Below are 27,896 nucleotides of genomic sequence, written 5' to 3'. Positions count from 1 at the left end.
TACACCTAAAGTACTTGTATATTCCGAAGTGCTACAATTGTCTCAAGGCAGAGCATGTGTGCAGTTGTTTGAGATGCAGCATGAGCTAGCTATTCTTTTTCTGAAACACCATTTTTACTTAGATAATTGACAGTCAAGTTGTAGTTATTTAGATTTGGGTGTTTGGCAAAATTTTCTGAAAAATAAATGAACTAAGCCTAAAATGTCAAGGCAAACATCTGACATTCGTATTATTATTTTGCCAATGATAATATGCAAGCTTTCAAACAAAAATTAGACTTTTGGAGGATTCCTATCTATCTTGTCACCGTAAGCTTGGCAGCTTCCTGGTACTTAAAGATTTTTCTGGTGAGTTTGTTAGTGATATTAATGAATATGAATGTTACTTTTGAAGCAGTATGTTTCAAGATGTTTCAGAATGTTACTTTTGAAAGCATATTATGAAATATATCAACATTTGGAGGATCTGCATAATTCAGGGAAGCAGTAAGTAATGCATAAAGTTACAAAACTGTGCATAGATAAAAGGTAGACTCAAAGTGAAATGTAGACCAATGGATTTTATTATAAAATAGAATGAAAAGTTCATTGAAATGGTTTCAGATTCCACATTGCAACTAACCTTTAAGGAGCTACCACATGGTGAATTTTGATATAGTATCAAAGAAGAATATGCACAATCATTTCCATCTGTGCACTCCATATTCTCCAACTGAAAAACATTACAAAAGATTGAGTAGAAGCAGATATGAGAGTCCAGCTGTCTTCTTTTTTAATTTTTTATTTGTTTTTGTTTATTTATTTTTAAGAGACAGAGTCTCACTCTGTCACCCAGATTGGAGCTCAGTGGCACAACAACAGTTCACTGCAATCTCAAACTCCTGGCCTCAAGTGATCCTTCTGCTTCAGCCTCCTGAGTAGCTGGGACTACAGGCCTCTGCCACCCTACCTGGCTAATTTAAAAAACACATTGTTTTCTAAAGACAGGGTCTTGCTATTTTGCCCAGGCTAGTTTTGAACTCCTGGCCTCAAGTGATCCTCCCACTTCCGTCTCTCAAAGTTCTGAAATTACAGGCATCAACCACCAAACCCGGTCTTGGCTGTCTTCCATTAAGCCAGATGTTAATGAGATTTGTAAAAAATCTATATGCAACTCCTTTCTCTAATTTGTTTTTGTTTTGGAAAGTCATTTTTAAATACAAATGTATTTAAAATGCAATTGGATTATATTAAATTAATGTTTAAAAATTTTTCAGTTTTAATTTTGATACAGAAAATATTTCTAGATATAATTCATGAAAACAATCAAACCAAAAGAAATTCTCAATAACTTTTTAGACCATGAAGAGGTCAAAAGACCTAAAAATTTGAGGCCCCCTCTCTGTAGAGGCCCCTCCCTGATCTCTCTATATAAAATATCATTACCATCTCTCCCTATCTCTATGCTGTGTGATAGGTACCACCTCTTGGCATATTTTATATTGATCTGTTTATTATTTGTCTCCCTCCAGTGGAATGTAAGCTCCACAAGGGATAGAAATTAATCTATTTTGTTCATTGCTGTCATTCCCAGCATCTAGAACAGTGCCTGAATAATAGTAGGTATTAAACAGACATTTAGTGAATGAATAAATTAAATTTTTTCTCATAGAATTCTGTTTTCTTTTTTCCTCTGCCTTGAATTCTACTTGTTTGATTTGATGCCTTTCTTACATGGTGGTAGATTTTCTTACTAACTTTAAGATTTTTTATTGATTTTATTTTATTGAACTTATCTTTAGAAGAACTTATCTCTCCTGGCTGTTCGACATATTCCTTTGATAGAAAAGATGTCTCTAAGAAGCAGTTTCACCCCTGCTGCCAGGGCCTCACAGGTTTCCCCTATTAAGGACCAGTTTTTATGTTAAATTCTGAGCTCAGGATTTCTGCACTGTATGGATAAGAGATTTTGAATCTTACACCCATCTATAGAATAGGCTCAGGGTTCAAATTCTCAGGATATGACTCCTTTTCCACTCATGGCTCAATGGGATATAGCTCACTTATACATTGCATCTCTAGGGCAACAGGTGGAGCTTTGTTATCCATCTTTCATAACTGTCATAGATATTTCTCAATTCCTGAGAGTACAATGAGTCCAACCCTGGCTCTCTTTGCCTGTGATTTTTGTTCTTCTGTGGGCATTTAAAGCCTGATCCCTAATGCCTGTATCCTTTCTGAAAGATGCTTCTGTGGGCTTGAATTGTAGCACACCATCCTTACCCTGAGCTGTCTCTTTGTTTCTTGCATGAAGATTTCCCTCTCCTCCTTTTGGCTTAGCTATATAAATGATAAATATTTTAAATGTAGTTAGATTTTATCTAGCATTTCTGTGTTTGGAGTAGAAAGTAAGTCCTTTCTACTTTTGCTTTTACTGCCATATTAACCATAATTCTGCACTATAAAATTCTTCAGTGCCTCATGTTGTCATTCTTGAATTCTTATTTTTTATTTGTTATTTGATGAGTCTGTGTAATTGTTTGTGATTTTGTAGGAGGAATTTGTGAATGATAGATCTTCTAAGCTATTAATATTTGAAATTTCTGTTATCTTCACACTTGCATGGAAACTTGTCTGTACAGAATTATTGAGTCAAACCTTTTTTACAGCATTTTGTGGATCTAGCACTATCATATTCTGAAATTTATTAATGCAGAAGTATTGAAGTCAACCTGGTTTTTAAAAATCCTTTTTTAAGGTAACATGTTAGGTTTTGTTTTCTTCCCTGATTGCTCCTGTGATTTTAAACAATCTGTAATTCCAAATTTGGTACAGATATACCTATTTTTTTTTTCTGGAACAAGGGTGAGCCTTCCATTTTAACCTCAGCTATTATTTCATAGAGTTTGTTTTCAATACACCTATTTCTTATAATTTAGAAGATCTTTATTCTCTTTTCTCTGAATTGAGTCCTCAGAAGTCTGGGAAAACTTTGTATACTTTACATCCCTAATTCTATCTTTTGCAGTATTAGTTTAGTTATTTAATGCTCTCTGAAAATTTAAATCATGTGTTGTCTTCTCTTTTTTAACACTTTAATTTTCTGCCTTTTAAAAAATCTCAGCTTGTTTTGTTTTTATCTTTTTCTGCTATGTCCTTCCTTGCTCTTTTCTAGTGGACATGTCTCTGTTTGCACCCTCTGAGGAACAGTAAGTAATTGATTACAATTTTTTTATGCTGTGCTCTTCACTGTAATCTTTTTATAGTAATTCTCTTTATTTCTTCTGTTAACAGTAGTTTTCATAGGATTCATGTTGTTATTCTGTGAGATTTGTTCAGACTTGCAATTTGCCTATAAATACAATATATAAATAGTTTTTTCTCCTGTTCTCATTTTCTTGAATACTGGAAGAATCAGCTACTTTCTTAGAGCTAAAGCTGGTTGACAAGCTGATGTGAGTACCCCCAGCCCAATTTCTAGTGTTCTTGTAGTATAGCTTTACTTGATGAGATATGATTATTTCTTGCACATGTGCCAAGTTTTCTTATTTGTTGAGGAAGATGTATGTTTTAAAGAATGTGTGACATTTTATAGTTCTTCCATTAAAAGCAGTGCATGAATAAACACTACCTCGGCATCCCTTTGTTTTGTATCCTGACTAAGATGTGTGGTGATAGGTAAGGTAATGTACTGCCACCTGAGTTGTCAAATAACACAGAAGTTATCTTACTTTAAGGTTGCTCCCCAGGAAGAGTCTTTCAGATTAAAAAGTATCATTACAAAATGTTCTTGACCAGTCAGTATTTGTGCTTGCTCGTCTTTCCCTAATCAGATTACTGTCTCACTGAGATGAGCAGCTTTGGAGGAATAGGAGTTTTATTTGAGGAAAAGAGGAAGAATAATTTTGCAGTTTAGGGGTTATTTTGAAAAGAGTTGACTGTGGACTTTGGAACAGGAGGTGAGTTCTGAAAAGGTGAGTGGAAAGATCAAAGGCAACTGGCTACTTAGAGCTGTGCCTGTAATCTGATGCTGATAGGAAGAATTTCTCATGTAGGCTTTGCTGCATATATGGTCTCATGGATTGTTATTGCCTGAATTAATATTTCAAGAAAAGTTGAAAGGCTGTATACCTCAGTTTCCTTTGTTCAGATGAGTTCCACGGTTTCAAATGTAGTCTAATTTCTTCTGGTTAAAAATTCCTCCCAAGAGAGATAGAGGAAGGAAAGGGAGAGATGGGACCACCACAGTGAGCAAATGGATCAGATTATTACTCTAAAATGTTCTTTTTGTTCTGAGCTCCCGCTTCTTCCCGTCTTTACTAAAATTTCTTGCTTATGTTCCTACTGGAAGAGTGGGTTTTATTCCTGGGAAATTCTGAGGACTTCTCCCATTATATTTGGTGAACATGCAGTAGATTGCTTTTCAAAATTAAAAGTTTTATTGTTTTAACTCTTTATAAAAGTAGTGTTTATTTATTGCAAATGATTCCAAAAATAGAAATTGGCAAAAAGCAGAGTGAAAATCACCTATAATTCCACCGCACAGTTAACATTTGCATAGGTTTTCTTTCAAATTTGTTTAAATGGATTTATATTTTTCTTAAATAATTTGCTTTTTTCTATTTGCTGTAACCTAGACATCTGAGTAAATATATATATATATAATAAGCAATTTTAATTGCTGCATAGTATTCCATTAAATGTTATACTATATTTTAACTAATTTCCTATTGATAAGTATTTACTATTGTATTAATAAATTACTATTTCTATCATCATTGCAGTGATAACCGTATACATATATCTTTGTGCACTTATCCTAGCTTTTTAGGGTAAAGCCTTAGAAATCAAATTGCTGTGTCAACGGGTCTGTAATTTTTAAGGCTTTGATTATTTGTAAATTGTCCTCCAGAAAAGTTGTTCCAGTTTTATTCTCAGTTTTACTACTCATACACTGGAAATTAATATGTTTTACAAATATAAAAATGGCATCTTTTTAGTTTTAATTTGAATTTTTTAACTTAGTATTTTTAATTTATATGTATATTTACCTATTTCTGTCCTGTCCTAGGCTTTTCTGATTGGCATCTAGCTTTTTGTTATAGCCATTCTTTCTTTATCATTTGTTGCAAACTTTATTATTTGTATCTTGGCTTTTTATGACATGATTTTCTGGTAAAAGTTTAGAGTTTTGTGTTGCTGGAAGTTTTAATGTTTTAGTTTGTTTCCGAATCCATTCTAGGCTTGGGAAAGCCTGTCCCATTCCAAGATTTTAAACAATATCTTTTTCTAATACTTTCATAGTGGTTTTCTTTTTTAAAATATTTTAAAGAAAAATGACTGTTGTCACCTGAGTAAATGTCACATGTTCCCCACTGATCGGAAACACTGTCTTTATGATACAGTATTATGCATGTGCGTGTGTATATCTATACTTGTATCTGTTTTATATATTCTATACTGTTAATCTATTTGTTTTGGCACCAGTGTACTATTGGCTTAAATATATTAGCTTTAAAATATCTTTGGTCCTCTGGAAGGGTAATTTCTTTTTCAGAATTTTCCTGATTCTTTTCACGGTTTATATTTCTAGATAAATTTGAAAATCATTTTGTCAAATAAAAAAAGAACCAAAATCATTGGGGTTTTCATTAAGATTGCACTAATTTCATGTTGTAATTTATGAAGAATTGATGTCTTTATAACTCTGAGTCACACTTAAGAATATAACATCTTTTTCTGTTTATTCAGATTTTCTTTTATGTTCCTCAGTAGAAGTTTTTCATATAGGTCTCAGATATTTCTTATTTGTGTATTTTGTTTATCTTGATTTTGCTGTCACGAGTGGGATATTTTCCATGCTTTTTTTCTGTTTGTTGTTGGTAACTAGAATAGATTTTGGTATTTATTTTGTTACTAGCTTCTTTACTAAACTCTTTTTTTATTTCTTGACAGTTTCTCTGTATATTTTCTTGGATTAATATATAATAAGGGGGCCAGGTGCGGTGGCTCACATCTGTAATCCCAGCACTTTAAGAGGCCGGCGGGTGGGGTGGATCACCTGAGGTCAGGAGTGCGAGACCAGCCTGGCCAACATGGCGAAACCCTGTCTCTACTAAAAATACAAAAATTAGCCAGGCATGGTGGTGTGCCCCTGTAATCCCAGCTACCCAGGAGGCTGAAGCAGGAGAATTGCTTGAATCCATGGGGCGAAGGTTGCAGTGAACCAAGATTGTGCCACTGCACTCCAGCCTGGGCGACAGAGTAAGACTCCATTTCAACAACAACAAAAATATATGTTTGTATATAATATTTAATATGTATAAATATGTATTATATTTTATATTATATATAATAGTATGTGGCATATATTATATGTGACATTATATATTATATATATTACATATGATACATATGCAATAATAATAAGGCCACTGTGGCTGGAATGGGGCAAGTGAGGAGGTGACTGATAGGAGAGATGGCTGGAGAGGGAGTGAGGGGGTGAAAATCATGTAAAGCCTTATAAGCCATTGTCAGGTGGTTATTTCCTTCCTTGCTAACTATATTAGGATTACTATGTCATAGCAAGTTATTCTTTAAGCATTGCCTCTGTGATTTGGAAAAGTATAAAGATAGATCTTTTTTACAAAAACCTTAATATCTGCTATCAATAAATATTCATTAATGTACCTTAGTATTTAGAATGTCTTTTATCATATAGTCATAATAATGATATATTTTTCCCAATTGTTATGGCTTTAGGAATGTGAAATTTTCTACATAACTCTTAGTTTTTTTAAAATGTAAAATTGGCCTATTATGCTATGGGGCAGATTATTTAATCAGCAAAATGCCAGTTCCTCAAGGCTGAGATTATTTTTAACAACAGCAACCACAACAAAGAAGACCTGTGTACTTTGCTTGCTTGGATCCTAACATTAATTTTAAATCCTCAGTCATTTTCAATTTTTAAGTTCTTCTGGCAGAAAAATACCTAAAGGCACCCAGGCAGCAAGAGTAGTGAAAAGTTACAAATCATGGCTTTGCTGGAAACTGACCTAGTTGACCAGATAAGTCAGCTCACTGGGAAAACTATAAGCTCCATTAAAAAATCAAATATCCCAAGAGGAATAAAACAAGGAAAGGAAAAACAGTCTTTATTGCTGAGAGAAGCAGAATTAACCAGGGAGTTGGCACTACTATAAATTAGAATTTTCCAAAACAGCAGTATTTTCTGACAAAGCTTGGCTATTTGATTCTAGATTTTTTTTTTTTTTTTTTTTTTTTTTTTTGAGACAGAGTTTCACTCTCATCGCCCAGGCTGGAGTGCAATGGCACAATCTTGGCTCACTGCAACCTCTGCCTCCCGGATTCAAGAAATTATTCTGTCTCAGCCTCCTGAGTAGCTGGGATTACGGGTGCCCCCACCGCACCTGGCTGATTTTTGTATTTTTAGTAGAGGGGGGTTTCACCATGTTGGCCAGGCTGGTCTCAAACTCCTGACCAGGTGATCCACCCGTCTCGGCCTCCCAAAGTGCTGGGATTACAGGTGTGAGCCACTGTGCCTGGCCTATCACTTTAAGGCTGTGTGCAAATATATTTTTTCATTTCTAGTAGGAGGACAGATAGAAATGAAAAAGAGAAAATTTTATCACTGCCATTAGGAACTTCCCACCCTTTTTTTCATATTGTCTATATTCTTTTGGGATCTTAGTGGATAACTTAGGACACAGAAGCAATGGATTTTTAAGTTTTTATTTACTATAAAATAAATGGTTCAAGCTACGTAGATATAAAATATTGCCTCAGTTCAAACCTGACTCGGATATATTTAGAAATATTTTTATGTCACACTCTAACATTTTACGTATTGTCTTCCCAACTCTGATCTCCACGCATTACCTTTGTGACAAAAACGAGGTGAGAAGATTTTCTGATGATTATTTATTCATCTTTTGATCCTATCAATACATTCAGGGTTATATTTGGAATATTTACTTAAATTTTACTTGTCAGTAGATTTAGTTTTCAAATGCAGGAACATAAAAAATAAGAAATCAGTTGGGACAACAATAAGAACGAAAGGAACCATCTGAAACATTCTACGAATAGGAGACTGTGAAGAGCTATTTTATTTCTGAAGAGTTAGTAACTTATACTTAACAAAGAGGAACTGGGCAGATTCAAAAGTTTTTGTTTTCTTAGTTCCACTAAAATATGAAGGCAATATATTAATAATAATAGGCCTCATCTAGCTTCTGCAACCTTGATCTATTGATGTCCTTAACAATGTGAAGCAGTATATTATAGGCCTCTATTCTTGTCCTTCCTGACTTTAACTTTCCCAAACTCCTGCCGCTTTCTCTGTCATTCTACTTCTCGTACTTACCAAGACTTTTGTATTAACATTTTTAAACCATAGATCCTATGTAAATTTGAAGATTAATGTACCGTAATCTTTCTGTAGTTATTGACTCTCTGGGACTCTTTAGATCTGGATTAAAAGAGGCAAATATGGAAGTAAATGATAAAGACAGAAGGTAAGACAGAAAGGGAATGAAGAGGAGATAAACTAATAATAATAAAAACAAAGAAGCAGAGAACTGAAAATGGATGATTTACATAAAATTTTAGGGAAGAGGAAAATTATGGATATGCCCTTTTTATAAATCTTTAGAACAGCTGTCTACTTTTTAGTTTTTGGGATATAGATTTCGTTTTTTAGGTAATGGTAAAATATTCTGGTTAAGTGCCAATATGTCACCTAGCTCTTCTTAATATTGGTTATTCTCCCTTTTAAGAAAGAAGACGTGGGCTCAGTGGTAATTTAAGCTCTTAGTCATTGATAGCTGAAAGATAGCACCTTAATTTCTGAGTCCTTAACATAAGGCTTTCCTGAATTTGAATAATAGATTTGCTTAAGTCTCATTTAGAAATTTGTTAGTTTGATAAGTAATATTTTCCTCATTTTTGAGTTTTGGGTTTGACATAGATCTTTTACAACAGATCAGTGGTATACGTGGACTTAAGAATTCATGAATTGCGTTTCTAAAGGGCATAATACTTGAAATACCTAAGTAGATTAAACCCACATTTATCCAGCGCATTATTTGGTCTCTAAAGCATTTTTTGTGGACATTCCTGGGCCATGTCCACAACAGTAACTCAGAGTTAGGTATATACCACGAACACCCTTCTCAGTAAGCTCTGGTGGATCTAGGATTTGGTAATTTCCTTAAATGTTTATTAACCTTATATATTTTCAACTCACTATCACACCTTGAAGTCTCTTTCTGGCTCTAGAATTATTTTTTCATTACTTTGAAATAGGTCTGACATTTCCATGTTAACATCATGATTTAGAAGAAAGAAAGGCAGAAGACCTGGATTTTAGTCCTGGATTTGCCTCTAATTAGTTATATAGCCTTTGTTAAGGTGTTTAACTTCTCTGGACCTCATTTTATTATCATTTACATAATAAGTATTAAATAGTCATGAAATATTTTTTATTCTGAATAAATGTGGTAGATTTCATGATCATACCCTAGTTTCCCCTTGTTATAAATCTCTATATGATTTTATAGATTTGGCCATATGTTTTCTAATTTCTGTCTTCTGAGACAGAAAAATACTAACCACCCTGTTATTCCTTCCCCCAATCTTTAAAATATTATCTCAGTTCCTTTGATTATGTGAATTGTACCTCTCTAATCTTTCTCTATTGATGCCTTTCTTAAAATTGGGTTGATGAAAACAGTACCAAGTACTGAAGATATGGGCAGATGGGCTACAATCTTATATAAATGTAAGATCATATTTTCTGTTTTATTTCAGCTACTTTTTTAATGTCAATATTTCTAGGACGTTTTAGCCATAATATTTCAAACTGTCTCTTAAGCCAACCCTTTTGCCTCTGGACTAGACTATTTCTAAGCTCTTTACACTATTCAGTATCTTCTGGGACAGAGATTTCACAACCTGTCTCTCACCTTGAGGAAGTTCTTATAACTACCATAAATCTTGCTTTCTGCAATTTAAATTGAATTTATATCCTTTTTATTTTCTCCATAGAGATGGGAACAGCCCCAAACTGGAAATGATGCTTTCTTATGAGGGCTAGTACTGAACATAGTAGAAAAATTACAGTATTTCCAGTCCAGCATCATTTTTAGCTTTTATATATTAAAGCTTCCTGACTTCGTTTCAATATTCCTCTCTCAGGAGATGTCATTTTTTAAGGTCCAGTTGCATGTCTAACATTAATGTTTATTATACCTTTTGCTACTTAGAACCAAATGAAGTATTCAAATAAAAAATGAGTTCTCAAAACCCATTTAAGGTCTTTAGCAGATTCGTTTTTTATTTGATATAACTATAATCATGGGACTGGGTTTTTTGCCTCTGCTTTGTAGATTTTATTTTATTATTTTATTAGTCATATTATGTACATGATTTATTCATTCATATATTCCTTATAAACTGTGAAAATAGAAACTTATTATTTAAAAACAAACAGTCTTAAAGCGGATTTCAATGTGTGTATTCAAAAAGCTTTAGTACCTAAGCTAACAATTCTTCTAGGTATTGACAGGAAAAAGAAAGCACATTCTCTGCCCTTGAGGAGCCTATAGTCTTATTGGGGGAAGAGATTATAAAATTGTAACTATAAAGTACTTAAAAAATAATACAAGATGGTGTATATAAAATAAGATGTTTGATGCTAATTTTATTTTGCATTTTAAAGATTAATACAGAATATATTTTATACTAGACAAATCTGTTCTTTTATCTAAGGCACTCTAAAATGTCTAATTAATTGTTTTATTCTGATTTCTGTTTTTGTACTTTGAAGGTTCAACAGTTTTTTGAAAAATCCTTCCTCTTACAGCTTTTGAAAGCTCATGAAAATGCCTTAGAAAAACAGTACAGTGAAATTACAAACCATAGGAATATGCTTCTTCAAACCTTTGTAAGTTTCCAGACACCCAGAAAAATCTATTTCACTAATTATGTAAAAAAGTATTCAAATATACTTAAGTATACTTTTAGAAAATTATCCACGTGCATATTAGCAGGTAGTACTGCTCAGATGCAGGAAAGTATTAAGTGCTATTTAAAACCAATTGGTAGAGTAATACAGTTTGAAAGAAGTGTATGGGCAGGGATGTAATATAGCATTATTTTCAGTTGTAATAAGCACAAAAGAAACAGTGGAACTGATTTGAATTGCTCAAGCATTGAGACCTTGGATAAAATCCTTTTGAAAGGCAGAAAGTTTCACACTTTAGGCGTATTTATGGATGTGGCTAAAAGGATGGATATTGTTCATCTTTTTCTATTAACTCAGAGCCAACAGCCTGAGCAATAGTTTTGAATGACAGGGCCAATTTAGAAATATGACTTGTGATTAATTGACATTTTAAAGAAAATACATCTAAAGATATTAAAAATACATATCTGAAGTCAGAACTAACACACTTGGTGGTTTGAAATGACATGGCCAGTTTGAAAATGTGGCTTAAAATTCATTGACATAGCTTAGAAAAATATGGTAATGTTTATATTCTAGCGTTGTCAAAGAGTTTAGGTTTTTGCATTTTCCACAGTTTTTGGAAATTCTTATTTATCTGCCATGTTGATACTTCATAAAATGTAAACTATTATTTAAAACTGATTTTGAAGTGAATATATAATTTTGCTTTCATCATCCACATTTTAAAAGGTTTTCTTCGCTATCCTCGTTTGTTTGTTTGTTTTCCTGTAAGACAGTAATTCCTTTAAGTGTAAATTTTAATTTTTAAGTTTGGCCATTTAATTACTTTACTCTCCAGTTTTATATTAGAATTATAAAATGTAATATGATTCTGAATTTTAATACACAAATAAACAGATATAATGATGAGTGGTAGAATATCTATCTCAATAATTCTCCCAAAACTTTAAGGTTAAATCTTTCATCTGAAGATAGTTGTTACTATAATAACAGCTTCTGTTTTTTATTAATATTACTGTGAGAAAAAAACATTTTTGCCATAATACCAGGAAGTATCATTATATACTTTCATTGTTAATAATTCCAAATGATTATATTTTAAATAACTAAGGAAAAATATTATTGCAACTAACACTTATATTTTATCTTTTATTTATGTTTTTCAGGAGGCTATAAAGAAACAAATGATAGAGGAGGAAGACAAATTTTTGAAGGAAATTACAGACTTTAATAATGAGTATGAAATAACAAAGAAAAGAGAGCTTTTGATGAAAGAAAATGTCAAGATTGAAATATCTGACTTAGAAAACCAAGCAAACATTTTGAAAAGTGGTATGAATAAATATTATCACCTCATTTGTCTTGCATTAATGAAATTAACTTATTTTGAATGAATGAATTTTCCAAAAATTTAACTTTTTCATGAACAAATTCGGTTATTGCATAGCGATTCTTTTACTTTAATTGAGCTAATGAAGATGTATCTTCTACTGTGAGCAGTTTCAAATGATTTAGAAGTATATGTGACATAAGCATTTGGTCATTCATTTATTTCTGTTATGTGATAGGCACTGTTCTAGGTCTTGAAGATATAACAGTAAAAAGTGGAGGAAGAAAATATGTAAGCAGACATTTACTGCACAGTGTGATGGAAGTTACAGTAGGGATTAGGATTGGTGCCATAATCCTGCAACAATCCAGTGTAAGCTGGGAAATAAGTTTACACAGTGGAGTGGAGAGAGTTTTATTTCAGGAACACTAGTGATAAGGTTTGGGTCTGTGTCCCCACACAAATGTCATGTGAAATTGTAATCCTTTATGTTGGAGGTTGGGCCTGGTGGGAGGTGATTGGCTCTCGGTGCTGATTTCCCCTTTGGTGCTATTCTCATGACATTGAGTGAGTTATCGTTGAGATTTGGTTCTTTAAAAGTATGTAGCACCTCCTGCTTCTCTCTGTTCCTTCTGCTCTGGCCACGTAAGATGTTCCAGCTTCCCCTCTGCCTTCCACCATTATTTTAAGTTTTCTGAGGCCTCCCCAGCCATGCTTCCTCTATAGCTTGCAGAACCATGAGCTAAGTAAATCTCTCTCTTTTTTTTTTTTAATGAATTACCCAGTCTCAGGTAGTTCTTTTTTTTTTTTTTTTTTTTTTTTTTTTTTTGAGGCGGAGTCTCGCTCTGTCCCCCAGGCTGGAGTGCAGTGGCGCAATCTCGGCTCACTGCAAGCTCCGCCTCCCGGGTTCACGCCATTCTCCTGCCTCAGCCTCTCCGAGTAGCTGGGACTACAGGCGCCCGCCACCACGCCTGGCTAATTTTTTGTATTTTTAGTAGAGACGGGGTTTCACCGTGGTCTCGATCTCCTGACCTCGTGATTCACCCGCCTCGGCCTCCCAAAGTGCTGGGATTACAAGCGTGAGCCACCGCGCCCGGCCCAGGTAGTTCTTTATAGTAGTGTAATAATGGACTGATATAACTAGTATGTGGGTTATTGCAGTCTTTGATAAGATCCTGAATTAAAGCAGTTGCCAAATAGGGAAAGTCAAGGATAAATCAGTTTTCAAACTTCAGAGATTCTGTTACAGCATTAGCTTAACGTCCAGTATTTCCTCATCTAAACTAGGTTCAATTGCACATGAGGCTCCTTGGACGTATTTCCTTATGTAACTCCTTGAGTACATGTCCTCTTGATCTGAAGACCTCAGCCAAAGAAACAGTTGCCCTTCACATTCCCAATATACTGTGGTGAGATAGGCATAGGATAATCACTAGTGACACTTCTGTTCAGAAAGTGGAAAAACTGGAGTCATTGTTACATAGCAATTCTGAAATTGAGCCAGGCAAGTATTGGACATTCCTTGATTAGGACTCAGTCATCCTCCTGCCTGGGAATGATTCCCCATGACTCTTGGCACCACTCTCTGTGCTCCTATTTCCCTTCTCTGGTCATTCCTTTTTTTTTTTTTTTTAAATATATATATATAAAAGATAGCTTGTGTTTGCAATTGTCCTTTTCTGCTTGCTTCCATTCTGTAAAAGTTGGGTATCATTCTTTTTTTTTACTGCCTCTGTCCATTTCAGTCCAAGCTCACTGTGTTTATGTAAATACAGTTATCTTAAAAACTTTGTGGGTCCCACGTGAATCCTACTGAGGCTCATTTCATTAGGGAAAAGCCACAACTACAAATCTCTTTGAGATAAGCCCTTTTATACTTTGGCCTTCTACCAAAACTACTGAAACAATATTCTTAAACTTCTTGGCCCTATATGGCTCTATAGTTTGACTGAATGGCCCTATAGTTTGACTGAATGGTTCTCTGAGGGATCACCTTGGATTTTTCTGAGGTCTTAGGAAAGGGTTTTTAATTTACATGCTAGATTTAGTCTTTATGATTTCTTAAGAATATTGGATTTTTTCTTTACCCTCAAGACATTTCTTAGTGGTGAGAATGAAGGCAGGGAGGGCATCTTGTAGTAAGGCTACCAAAGTTGTTTATTTTAATTCCAGAACAACCATTAAGGAAAGAATCCAAAAACAAATAGCTAAAAGGACAATATAGAAATTAAAAAGACAGCCTAAAATATACATTTAATCTGAAAGAAAGTGGGAAAGGGAAAGAGGGGAACAAAAACACAGAGAACAGACAGAAAACTAATAATAAAATGATACAGTTGAATCCATTTGCAATCATGCATCACTTTAATAATGGGGGTATGTTCTGAGAAATGCATTCTTAGTCAGTATCATCGTGTAAACATCATAGATTGTACTTACACAAACCTGGATGGGATAACCTATTACACACCTGGGCTATATGGTATAGCCTATTGCTCCTAGGCTGTAAGCCTGTACACAATGTTACTATACTGAAGACTGTAGGCAGTTGGAACACAATGGCAAGTATTTGTCTACCTAAACATATATAAATCTAGAAAAGGTACAGCAAAAATACAGTATAAATGATTTTTAAAATCTCTATAGGGCACCTTTATAGGGTATTTACCATGAATGGAGCTTGTAGAACTGGAAGTTGCTCTGGGAGAGTCAGTGAGTGAATGGTGTGTGAATGTGGAGGCCTAGAACATTACTGTACACTGCTGTAAACTTTATAAACGCTGTGTATTTAGGCTACACTAAATTTGTAAAAAGAATTTTTCTTCAAAGTAAATTAACTTTCAGCTTACTGTAACTTTTTTACTTTATAAACCTTTTATTATTTTTAACTCTTCTAATAACAGTTTAAAACACATATTGTATGAATATACAAACATTTTTTTCTTTATATCCTTATTCTACAACTTTCTTCTATCTTAGAAATTATTTTTTACTTGAAACTAAAAAAAAAAAAAAGAACCTAAAACACAAACATGCACATTAGGCCTACACAGAGTCAGGATCATCAATATCACTGTCTTCCACCTCTACATCTTATCCCTCTGGAAGGTCTTCAGGGACATGGAGCTATCATCTTCTATGAGAACAATGCCTTTGTATATGAAAATACAAATGACTTACAAAATCAAAACAATTTTAAAAAGAATAAAATTTAAGGATTTATATTCTGTGATTTCAAAATTTACTCAAATTCTATAGTAATCAAGATAATGTGTCACTGCCTTAAAAATAGGCATATAAATAGCTGGAACAGAAGAGAGTCCAGAAATAAAAATGCATTTTGTCAACTGGTTTTCAACAAAGGTGGAAAGGCAGTTCAGTGGGAAAAGGAAAGTATTTTCAATAAGTGGTGCTAGAAGAATTGGACATCCATTGCAAAACAATGATCCTTAACTCTTCACACCATATTATAAATTAACTCAAAATAGGCATACACCTAGACACAAAAGCTAAAATTATGAATTTCCTAGAAGAAAACATAGGAGAAAATCTTTTCCATCTTGGATTAGGCAATGATTTCTTAGATGGGACACAAGAATCATGAACCGTAAAAAGAAAAACAGATTTAAAATAAATTGAAAAGACACTTAAGAAAATTAGAAGACAAACAACAGTCTTGGAGAGAACATTTGCACTAAATATATCTTCCAATGTACTGTTATCCAGAACATAATGAACTCTAACAACTTAAAAAATAAGAAGGGCAAAAAGCCAATTATAAAAGGGAAAAAAGTTGAACTTCACAATAGAGTACTAATGACCAATAAACATGTGAAAAGATCCTCAATATCTTTAGTCATTTGGAAAATAAAAATTAAAACAGCAGTGATATATCCCTGTATATCCACTTAATTAAAGTTAAAAAGACTGATGGTACCAAATGTTGCTGAGAATGTGGAGCATCTGATACTCATATGGTAGTGATGGGAATGTAAAATGAATGGTACAATCACTTTAGAAATTTGTTTTGCAGTTTCTTAACTGCAAAGTAAGTATTTTTACCATACGGCCCAGCCACTCCACAATGAGATACTCCAGAGAAATGAAACCTATATCCTAACGTTTTGGCAGTTTTATTCACAGTAGTCAAAAACTGAACATAACTTAAATATCTGTTAAGAAGTGAATGGTTTCAGAGGCAGAGGTGGGCGGATTACAAGGTCAGGAGTTCGAGACCAGCCTGGCCAACATAGTGAAACCCCCTCTCTACTAAAACTACAAAAAATTAGCCAGGCATGGTGGTGGGCACCTGTAATCCCAGCTACTCAGGAGGCTGAGGCAGGAGAATGGCTTGAACCCGGGAGGCAGAGGTTGCAGTGAGCCAAGATCACGCCATTGCACTCCAGCCTGGGTGACAGAGTGAGACTTCATCTCAAAAAAAAAAAAAAAAAGGAAGTGAATGGTTAAACAAAATTGACATATCTGTGCAATGGAATACATAAAAATGACTAATTCTACTGACACACTACATGGACCTATTTCAAAATAATACAGTGATTAAAAGAAGCTAGACACATGCAAACTAACCTACAGCAATAGCAAGCAGATCAATGGTTGCCTGGGTCAAAATGGATGAACTGTGAAGGGTCACAAAGAATCTTTTGGGGTTGATAGAAATGTACAGTTTCTTGCCTGTGGGCGTTTCATAGGTGTCAGTGACTGTCAAAAGTCATGAAATTGTATGCTGTAAATTAATATACTTTATGTAAATTATTCCTCTATAAAATTAAGAAAAAAAAGTCCCTGATATCACAAATACTATCAGAGCCCTCTAGTTTAGTTCCCTTTTTCTAGAAATATGGATTTATTTTTAAATGATTTGTTTTCAGAGTACCTGATATTGCTGATTTTTTATTCTTTCAGAAAGTCTGTTTCTAGGTATTTCATAACATTTTCATATAAAACTTTAATCTTTTTAATAGCAGGGACTTTATTTTGATTAATGTGCTGGCCCCAGCAGTATGAATGAGATAGTAATAAATTGATGACTGCTTCAAAAGGAGAAGCACAAGATGATATGAGAACATATATAAGTAGACTTAAACTGGACTAGGAAGTTAAGGAAGATTTCCCTGAACAAGTTGCCTTCAGACTGAGGTCTGAAGAATGATGCTGATTAGCCAAGTGAGAGATTTGAGTATAGATGTCAATTAGATAGTTGTAATTTAAGTCAAGAGCTCAGAGATAGTTCTGGGCTAGAGGTATTAAATTTTGGGACTCACCTAGAGAGAGTGTATTGAAAGAAAATGGACAGTACCCTGCAGAACCTCAGGATTTTCAAAAACTTGAGTAAAGAGTCTAAGAAAGCTTCATGAAACATGGGCAGAACACGTTACTGAGTGGAGTTGATGCCACCTAGGGAGAGAGTATTTGAAGGCATGATCAACCCATGTTGATTGCTGCTGAGCTGTCAACTACAATAAGGACTAAGAAGCAGCAATCAGAGGTCATTGGTGGCCTTCAGGAAAGGGAGCAGATTGAGGTAATAAGCAGGGCAAAAGCCAAATTGTAAGGAGCTGAGCAGAAGGAAGAGCAGAAATGGGATACCTATTAATAAAATTCATTACATTAATAGATTACAGTTGGAAAAGCATATGATTGTTTTTAAAAAGGCGATGTAGGGGGAAGGAGGGAAGAATGGTGGAGGAGAGGTGAAAGGAGAGGAAGAAGGAGAGAGAGAGCTTCACTCTGACATCATGATTAACAGTGAAACTAGAAGTATTTCCATAACAGTTAGTAATAAGGGAGGGTATCCGATATCATCACTATTATATAACAGTGTTCTAAAAGTATCAGCCAGTAAAATTAGAAACACAGTAAATATTGGAAAACAAAGGCAAAATTGTCATTAGTTGAAGCTGATACAACTTGATTTCACTGGGTTTTCTATGTTTAGTTGTATCCTCCACCATTCTTCCCTCCCTCCCACTACATCTCCTTTTTTGAGACATTCATATTTCCAACTGTAATCTATTGATGTAATAAATTTTATTTATATATATCCTATCACTAACCTTACTTAGCTGTGCACTCTTAGTCTTCTAATGTATTACTGAATTTTATTTGATAACATCTTTAAGATTTTTGCATCAGTATATGTGAGATTAATCTTTGTGTGTGTATTATGTTGATTTCACAAAAAGCATACTGACGCTTTCTTCTTTCTCTGTTTGGAAAAATGTACATACTATAATTATCTATTCCTTCAGTGTTCAAAAGAATTAACCTATGAAACTGTTTGTGGCAACTCTTCTTGGTGGTAGTGGTGGTGGAGAAAGAAGTTGTTCAAATTTTAAGCAGATATTAAAGCTGTTGACTTCCCAGTGCAGTTTAGCTTCCATTTGTCTTCTTACCTGTCAGTGTTTGCTCTTCCATTCCCACTTCTAATTCGTGCCACCACATCTGTTATTTTCTGGCATTTGACTTTTCTCCTCTTTCTTCCTTCATTCTGACCTTGCCCACTGAACTTTTAGCCCATAACTATGATTAGTCAGCCAGTTTCATTGGATTTTGAATAATCTCCATTTTTAACTTCATAGCTATTTTTATATTTATACTATTTTCTGCTACTCAGTGATTTTTTTCCCACTGCCAGATATTATCTTTGATTTATTATTTTTTAACCACAGGATTGGACCCTATTCTTATGCCTTCAGATTGCCAAAATGTGAACATCAATTTTTTAAAAAGTTATTAATACTGTACTATTGTATTAAGCCTCTTAGGTTATGTTCTGTTTAAATATGGCAAACCAAGCTTTTTAACATGTTTTGCCATCCCTGCAGCATCTAGTGCCTCTCCACCTTCCAGCCTCACCCAGCAGCTTCTTTATGCTAAAGGCATGCTGCCCTCCTTTGTGTTCCTAGATTGTACCCCGCTTCCTCCTGCCTCAGGACCGTTGACTGTGTTCTATTTGGAATACTTTTTTAATCCTTTATCTAGTTTATGGGTCCCCAACCCCTGGGCCAGTACTGGTCCGTGGCCTGTTAGGAAGCAAACCACATAGCAGGAGGTGAGTGGTGGGTGAGTGAGCAAAGCTTCATCTGTATTTACAGCAACTCCCCATCACTCACATTACCACCTGAGCTCTGCCTCCTGTCAGATCAGCAGCAGTTATTAGATTCTCGAGCATAAACCCTCTGGTGAACTGTGCATGTGAGGGATGTAGATTGCATGCTCCTTATGAGAATCTAATGGCTGATGATTTGCCACTGTCTCCCATCACCCCCAGATGGGACGGTCTAGTTGCAGGAAAACAAGCTTAGGGATCCCACTGATTCTACATTATGGTGAGTTGTGTGATTATTTCATTATAGATTACAATGTAATAAAAATAGAAATAAAGTGCACAATAAATGTAATGCAATTAAACCATCCGGAAGCCACCCCTCTCCCTCCCCTGGTCCATGGAAAAATTGTCTTCCACAAAAACAGTCCCTGGTGGCAAAAAAGGTTGGGGACCAGTGATCTAGTTAACTTCGTCATTCTTCTGATCTCAGCTCAAATGTTACCATCCTCAGGAAATCCTTCCGTGATACTCCACCCTCCCAATTCCATATTAGGTCAGCTTTTCTGGTTATATTCTCTCATTGCCCTCTGTGCTTTTTCTTCAAAGCATTGTAATTACACACTTGTGTGATTATTTGATTCCTGTCTGTTTCCTCCACTAAAGTATAAACTTTCACAGAGAGAGGAACTACATTTGCTTACAAATGTATTTCTGAAATGTGCTTAGTTTATTCACTCATTCAGTAATACTTGTGCACTTTTTGTTTATCAGGCATTGTTATAGGACCTGGTGTTACTGTAGTGACCAAGAAAAGAAGAAAAAAATCCCTGCCCTCATGGAGCCTACATTCCAGTATGAGAGAAGGAGGGAGTGGAGAAAAATGAGGGTAGAGAGATAGATAGATAAGGGGTGGGGTTGCAGTGGGGTATGTGGTACAGTTTTACATAGATGTCCAGGGAAAGCCTCATTGACAAGGCGAGTTTTGAATAAGACCTGAAAGAGGTAAGGGAATAAACCAAGTGAATACCTGGGGGAATATCATTTCACAGAGAAGGAATAGCTGATGCGAATCACCTGAAGGGAGATTGTGCCCAATCATTTTTTGAGAAAAAGCAGAGCCTAAGGCATTTAGAGTAAAAGGAGAGGTCATGAGATCAGAGAGGTGACAGGAATCCAGATCTTTTAAAACCTTGTGGGTCATTCTAAAGACTTTTACTGAAGTGAGATCAGAAGCCATTGGAGGACTTAAGCAAAAGAGTGAAGGGTCTCACATTTGAATAGCATTACTTTGACTGCTATTGAGAACACACTTAAGGGAGGTAAAAGCAGAAACGGAAACCTAGAAGACAGTGGCCGTAATCCAGATGAGAGATGATGAGCGGTTGGATCAGGGATGCAGCATAGAAGTGGTAAGTGGTATTCAGGTTCTAAATATGTTTTGAAGGTAGCAAGCAGGATTTCAAGATGGACTTGATGTGGAATATGAGAGAAAGAAGTGTTAAGGTTGACTTTAAGGTTTTTGGCCTGAGAAACTAGAAATGTGGAATAATTGATACTCAATATATCTGTTTGTAAAATGACTGAATATTTATTTTAAACATTTGGTAATTCATAGATAAAACAGCTCATCACTTTTGGCTTCAGAATAATGGTTGTCATAATGTTTTTCTCAAAATGTTCCTCTTACTCATTTCTCCGAGTTGTTGAATTCATTTTTCTTAGATGTGAGATAGGCAATATATGACACTTTTTCTTTGCTTGGCAATATCCTCTAATGATTGGCAATGTACATATGAGGAAGACAATTCACATGTTAAAAGATGTAAATTAATTTTGATTGTCTTAGTTGGTTAATATTCATAACCATAAAAGCTAGCTGTTGATTAGAACATTGTGGGTTTTAGGCCACGGAAGAAATTAAAAAGTGATTACCACATCAATTATACCTAAATAAAGCTGTAAATAAAAATGACAATAAAATAACAGTGAGGCAATAAACAAGTAGGAAAAAAAGTTATCACCACAAACACAGTGTTTATTTTTTTCTGTTCTATAAGCCTCATAAGAAATTGGCATATTTGTTTTATTTTTTTCTTGAAAGGATTAATCTTTAGACTTACCTTCTTCATTTAGCCTAAAGTGTCAGGATTAAGAAAGATATATTTCAGAAATATTTAAATCCAATATTTCTCCATCTTTCTTGCCTAACTTTTACAAAGATTTTCTTGTCATAGAATGTCTGATAAATCAATTAATAATGAATAAAATATTGTATCTTTTTTAATCTGTTGAATATTGTGTTATGGTATCCTGGATTCCCTCTATTAAATATTAGCATGTAGTTATATTTATATTTTAAACTTTTGTTTATTAAGGGAGCAGAAGGATAAACATGAATGTATTTTCTTTTCATTGAATTGTCCACTTTCAGTTACCTACACTAGTGGACAGAAACATTGTGAATAATCAAAAATATTTAAAGTCAATTATATGATTTATTTTAGTTTTGTTCAACATGCTTTCTTGAGCATCTACTGTATATACTACACCAGGCACTGTACAGAAATTGGGATTTAAAGATGAATGAGGCATAGTTCCTGTTTTCAAGGAGCTTGTGATCTAATGTGGAAGAGAGACAAGTAAAAGGATAATTTAAATATTATGTGGAGAACTTTTCTTATCGTCATGAGGAATAATTTTATGGAATTCTCCCTTCTATCACAACTAAAAGACTGGAGAAAATAATATGAAAAACTACTTTGAGATATTGAGGACAAGAGAGTACAGGACCATGATCCCTGAGAGAAGGGAAACAAATGAGGTAAGCCCTAATTGCCCAAGCCTTCTCACTGGATACAGTTTTTGGATAGTAGCACTGGGAGGAGGAACTTAAGCAATGCAAAATGGTCTGAGTTGAGGAAACAAAGATTGGAATTTAGGGAGGCCAAGTTAGCTAGAATTTTCAGGACAATGTACTTGAGAGGACAGATCTACACAGAGAAAAAGCTCCGGAAATCTGGATGGAGATCCTCTTGAGTCTTTGGATGTACTTGAACCTGTGTATACAGACAGGAAACTCCACTGGGCTGAGTAAAGAAAAACTACTGGGGTGCAATAAGGTGGACAATTCCAAGAGCTCATATGGGAATGGAAGACATTCATGTTCCATCTTGTCACAATAGAAATATTTCATTAAACAGAAGAGTTCTGCCTTAATAGAAGGATTAAATTAAATTAAATATTCTTCTAGACCTACCCTAAAAAAATCTTATAAATGAGATTTGAACATGACCCATAAGTAGCTTACCTGCCTGCTAGAACAAACATCAACATCCTTTATGGGAAGACAGCAAAACTCATTTAACAAAATAGTAAACACAATGTCTGGTATACAGTCAAAAATTACTAGACCTGTAAAGAAGCAGCAAATTATAACTCAGAGCAAGGAGGAAATTTGGTCAATAGTAACATACCTAGAAATGATATAGATGATGCAATTAGAAGGGAAAATAATTAAAGCTTTTAGAAATATTCTAAATATACTCAAGGACATGAACATAATGAGGAACTAAATGGAAGATACAAAAATAACCAAAGACGCAGAAGAAATATTTGACAAAATTCAACAACTTTCATGATAAAACCACTCAATAAACTAGGGATAGAAGGGACTTTCCTCAATCTGATAGAGGGCATCTATAGAAAAACCCACAGCTAATGTCATTCTTAATGAAAATGGAATGAATATTTCCCCTCTAAGATCACGAACAAGACAAGGATATTTACTCTTACAACCTCTAATCAACATTTTAGTGGGGGTTTTAGGCAGAGCAATTAGGAAAAAAAAGGAAAAGAAAAAGCATCCATATTGGAAAGGAAGAGGTAAAGCTATCTCTATTCAAAGATAACATGATCTTGTATATAGAAAACCTAAGGAATCTACAGGAAAACTATTAGAGCTAATAAACAAGGCCAGGCACGGTGGCTCACGCCTGTAATCCCAGCACTTTGGGAGGCCGAGGCAGGTGAATCACGAGGTCAGGAGATCGAGACCATCCTGGCTAACATGGTGAAACCCCGTCTCTACTAAAAACACAATTAGCCAGGCGTGGTGGCAGGTGCCTGTAGTCCCAGCTACTCAGGAGACTGAGGCAGGAGAATGGCATGAACCCGGGAGGTGGAGCTTGCAGTAAGCCGAGATTACGCCACTGCACTCCTGCCTGGGTGACAGAGCGAGACTGCATCTCAAAAAAAAAGAATAAATGTGTACATCCACCTCATACCATACACAAAAATTAACTCAAAATGGATCAGACAGCTAAATGTAAGAGCTAAAAATGAAAAACTCTTATAAGAAAATACGGGTGTAACTCTTCATGAGCTTGAGGGAATGGTTTATTTTAGATATGCGCAAGCAATAAAGTATAGATAAATTGGACTTCATCAAAGTTAAAAACTCTTATGTTTCAAAGGATGCTATAAAGGAAGTGAAAAGATGACCACAAAATGGGAGAAAATATTTGCAAATCATATATAAGGGACTTGTATCCAGAATATATTAAAAACTCTTACAACTTAATAAAAAGAAACCCAATTTAAAAATGGACAAAGGAATTAAATAGACATTTCCCAAAAAAGCTACACAAAGCCCCTTCCAGTAGGGGCTTGTCTTCCAGGACAAGATGTGGAGGAGAAAGACAGTGGTATTGATGATCCTGACCTTGTGTAGGCCTAGCCTAATTATATGTGTTTGAGTCTAAATAGGTTAAAAAGAAAAAAAAATTTTATACAACTGAACGATGTATTTTTTTGAGCAACATGAAAAGTTGCTCACATTATTAATTATCAGGGAAAGGCAAATCAAGACCACAATGAGATACCACTAGTGTGGCTATAATAAAGGTGGACAGCAATAGTGTTGGCAAGAATATGGAGAAATTGGAGAAATGTAAAATGATGCAACTGCTTTGGAAACAGTTTGGCCATTTCTCAAAGCATTAAACCTAGAGTTACTATATGATTCAATGATTCCACTTCTAGATATTTAAGAGAATTGCAAACATGTCCACACAAGACCTTGTACAGTTGTGCACCACATAACGGCATTTCAGTCAATGAAAGACCATGCATGACAGTGGTGCAGTAAGATTATAATGGAGCTGAAAATATTCCTATTGCCTAGTGACGTTGTAGCACAACATATTACATGTTTTTGTGATCCCAGTGTAAACAAACCTATTGTGCTGCCAGTCATATAAAAGTATAGCACATACAATTATGTCCAGTACATAATACTTGCTAAAGATAATAAATGACTATGTTACTGGTTTATGTATTACCTATACTTTCTATAATTATTATTTAGAGTATATTCCTCCTACTTATTAAAAAAAAAGCTAACCGTAAAACAGCCTCAGGCAGGTCCTGTAAGAATTATTCTAGAAGGCGTTATTATCACAGAAGATGACAGCTCCGGGCCAGGCATGGTGGCTCACGACTGTAATCCCAGCACTTTGGGAGGCCGAGGCAGGCAGATTGCCTGAGCTCAGGGGTTCCAGACCAGCGTGGGCAACACGGTGAAACCCCGTCTCTACTAAAATACAAAAAATTAGCCAGGCATGGTGGCATGCACCTGTAGTCCCAGCTACTTGGGAGGCTGAGGCAGGAGAATTGCTTGAACCCAGGAGGCGGAGGTTGCAGTGAACTGAGATCATGCCACCGCACTCCAGCCTGGGCAACAGAGTGAGACTCTGTCTCAAAAAAAAATAATAATAATAAATAAAAGAAGATGACAGCTCCATCCAATAATAGATAAGATGACAGCTCCATCCATGTTATTGCCCCTGAGGGCCTTCCAGTAGGGGCTTGTCTTCCAGGACAAGATGATGTGGAGGTGAAAGATAGTGGTATTGATGATCCTGACCTTGTGTAGGCCTAGGCTAATTGTGTGTATTTGTGTCTTTGTTTTTTACAAAAAAGTTTAAGAAGTAAAAAATAATATATTTTACAACTGTACTGTGTATTTGTTTTAAGCTAAGTGTTATTATTACAAGTCAAAAAATGTTTTTAAAAAGTTAATTTAAAAAGTTAAATAAAGTGAAAGTTAATTTATTATCGAAAAAAGAAAAATATTTTTAAAGTAGCGTAGCCTAAGCGTAGTGTTGATAAAGTCTAGAGCAGTGTGCAGTAATGTCGTGGGCCTATGCATTCACTCACCACTCACTCACTGACTCACTCAAAGCAACTTCCAGTACTACAAGCTCCATTCATGTTAAGTATCTTACACAGGTGTATCATTTTTTCTCTTTTATATTGTATTTTTACTGTACCTTTTCTAGGTTTAGATATGCTTAGATACACAAATGCTTATTACTGTGTGCCTACAGTGCTCAATACAGTAACATGCTGTATAGGTTTGTAACCTAGGAGCAATAGGCTATACAGTATAGCCTATGTGTGTAGTAGGCAACCCCATCTTAGTGAGTGTGAGTACACTTGATGATGTTCTCACAACAACATAATCACATAAGGACTTTTTTTCTCAGAACATATCCCTGTTGTCAAACAACACATGGCTGTACATGAATGTTCATAACATTATTCATAGTAGCAAAAAAAGTGGAAACAACCCAAATGTCCATCACGTGGGGAATCCAAAAACAAAATATGGGCATATCTATACAGTGGAATTATATTCAGGCATCAAATAAATCAAACACTGAAACATGCTACAAAATGGGTAGTCCTTTTAATCATTATGCTAAGTGATAGAAGCCAGATGCAAAATACCACATATTGTATGATTCCATTGTTGTGAAATGTCCAGAATAGGCAAATCTGTATAGAGAGAAAGTAGATTAGTGGTTGCCTAGGGCTGGCAGAGCTAGGGGAAATTGGGAGTGACTGCTAACAGGTATGGAGTTTCTTTGGTGGGGGGAGTGAAATGTTCCAAAATTATATAATGGTAATTGGATGCACATATCTGTGAAAATACTAAAGCCCAATGAATTGTATACTTTAAAAGGATGAATTGTGTGGTATGTGAATTATATATCAATAAAAACTTTGTAAAAGGAACCAAAGGGGCTCTAAAAGTTAGGAAATACAATATCTGGGACAGGTGCGGTGGTTCACACCTGTAATCCCAGCACTTTGGGAGGCCGAGGAAGGCAGAACAAGAGGTCAGGAGTTCGAGACCAGCCTGGCCAACATGGTGAAACATGTCTCTACTAAAAATACAAAAATTAGCCAGACATGGTGGCGAGCGCCTGTAATCCCAGCTACTTAGGAGGCTGAGGCAGGAGAATTGCTTGAACCTGGGAGGCAAAGGTTGCAGTGAGCCGAGATGGCGCCACTGCACTCCAGCCTGGGCAACAGAGCAAGGCTCCATCTCGGAAAAAAAGAAAAGAAAAGAAAAAGAAAGAAAGGGGGGAGGAAGAAGAGGAGGGGAGGGAGGAAGGAAGGAAGGACAGAAGGAAGGAGAAGTATGGAAGGAAGGAGAAGTATGGAAGGAAGGAAGGAAGGAAGGAAGGAAGGAAGGAAGGAAGGAGGGAAGGGAAGGGAGGGAGGGAGGGAGGGAGGAAGGAAAGGAAATCTGATATGAAAAATTTCCTGGAAGAGATTAAGAGCAGATCAGAGGCTGCAGAAGAAGAGACCAGTGAATTTAGAGATAACTTAAAAAATTGAAACACAGAGGGAAACAAAAGACTTCAAAAAACTAAAAAGCTCCTCAGAGACATGTGGAACAACATAAAAGAATCTAATAAATATGTAAGTGGAGTTCCAGAAATTATGGCAGAAGAGAAAGAATATTTGAAAATTTAGGAGATGAGTCTTAAAGGATGAATTGGGATTTGTCATGAGAATAAAGGGAGCAAGGGCATTTTAGGTAGAAGAAACAATATTAGCAATATTGTGAAAGCTTGTAGCCATATTATGAGTACTACGCAATGTCATTTTAAATGTGTTTTAATTATAAAGGATAGTTTTCTTATTTGGAACTTTATTTCACTAAGTGATATTACATATTTTGAATTCTCTTTTGGTAGGCTAAATATCTACTAACTTATCTTTTTGTATCCAGCTGGTGATTAATAAGTTCTGGTCAGTTTCTTAAAAAGAGTTACTAGTTGGCCAGGGGAAGCTAGTTGGAGCTTAAAATTAACCATATGCTCCTTAGATTTTTACTACATGAGAAAACGTTAATAATTGCTGACATGTAAGGCAAAGCTTAAATGCTTAAAATAGATTTTTTGCCTTGTTTTTCTATTTCTTTTTAGATTTTTTAGGATTGATTTTTTTTTCTATTTCTGTGAAGAATACCATTGGAATTTTCATGGGGATTGCATTGACTCTGTATATTACTTTGGATAGTACGGATATTTTAACAATGTTAATTCTTCCAATCCATAGACATGGATATCTTTTCACTTATTTGTGTCGTCTTCACTTTCTTTCATCTATGTTTTATAGTTTTTAGTGTACAGGTCTTTTACCTCCTTGGTTAAATTTATTTCTAAGTATTT

At 35.1% G+C, this 27,896-nt stretch overlaps 1 protein-coding gene across 3 annotated transcripts in view; it reads left to right on the top strand.

The window, feature by feature from the left end:
• Nucleotides 1-27,896, top strand: part of CCDC172 (coiled-coil domain containing 172) — a 55,655-nt gene that overhangs the window by 5,428 nt on the left and 22,331 nt on the right. Inside the window, exons 4-5 of one of the 3 annotated variants that reach the window (XM_058435752.1) lie at nucleotides 10,868-10,948; nucleotides 12,139-12,304. In XM_058435752.1, coding sequence (XP_058291735.1) covers nucleotides 10,868-10,948; nucleotides 12,139-12,304 — 247 coding nt within the window. Of the gene's footprint in view, nucleotides 1-10,831; nucleotides 10,949-12,138; nucleotides 12,305-27,896 lie in introns of all 3 variants that reach the window. The other 2 variants (XM_058435751.1, XM_058435753.1) reach the window with 2 other exon arrangements.

The sequence above is a fragment of the Hylobates moloch genome, unplaced genomic scaffold, assembly GCF_009828535.3.
Source record: "Hylobates moloch isolate HMO894 unplaced genomic scaffold, HMol_V3 SCAFFOLD_3, whole genome shotgun sequence".
NCBI classification, from domain to species: Eukaryota; Metazoa; Chordata; class Mammalia; order Primates; family Hylobatidae; genus Hylobates; species Hylobates moloch.
The sequence above is the reverse complement of the archived record's forward strand: the minus strand, read 5'-3'. Positions and strand labels throughout refer to the sequence as shown.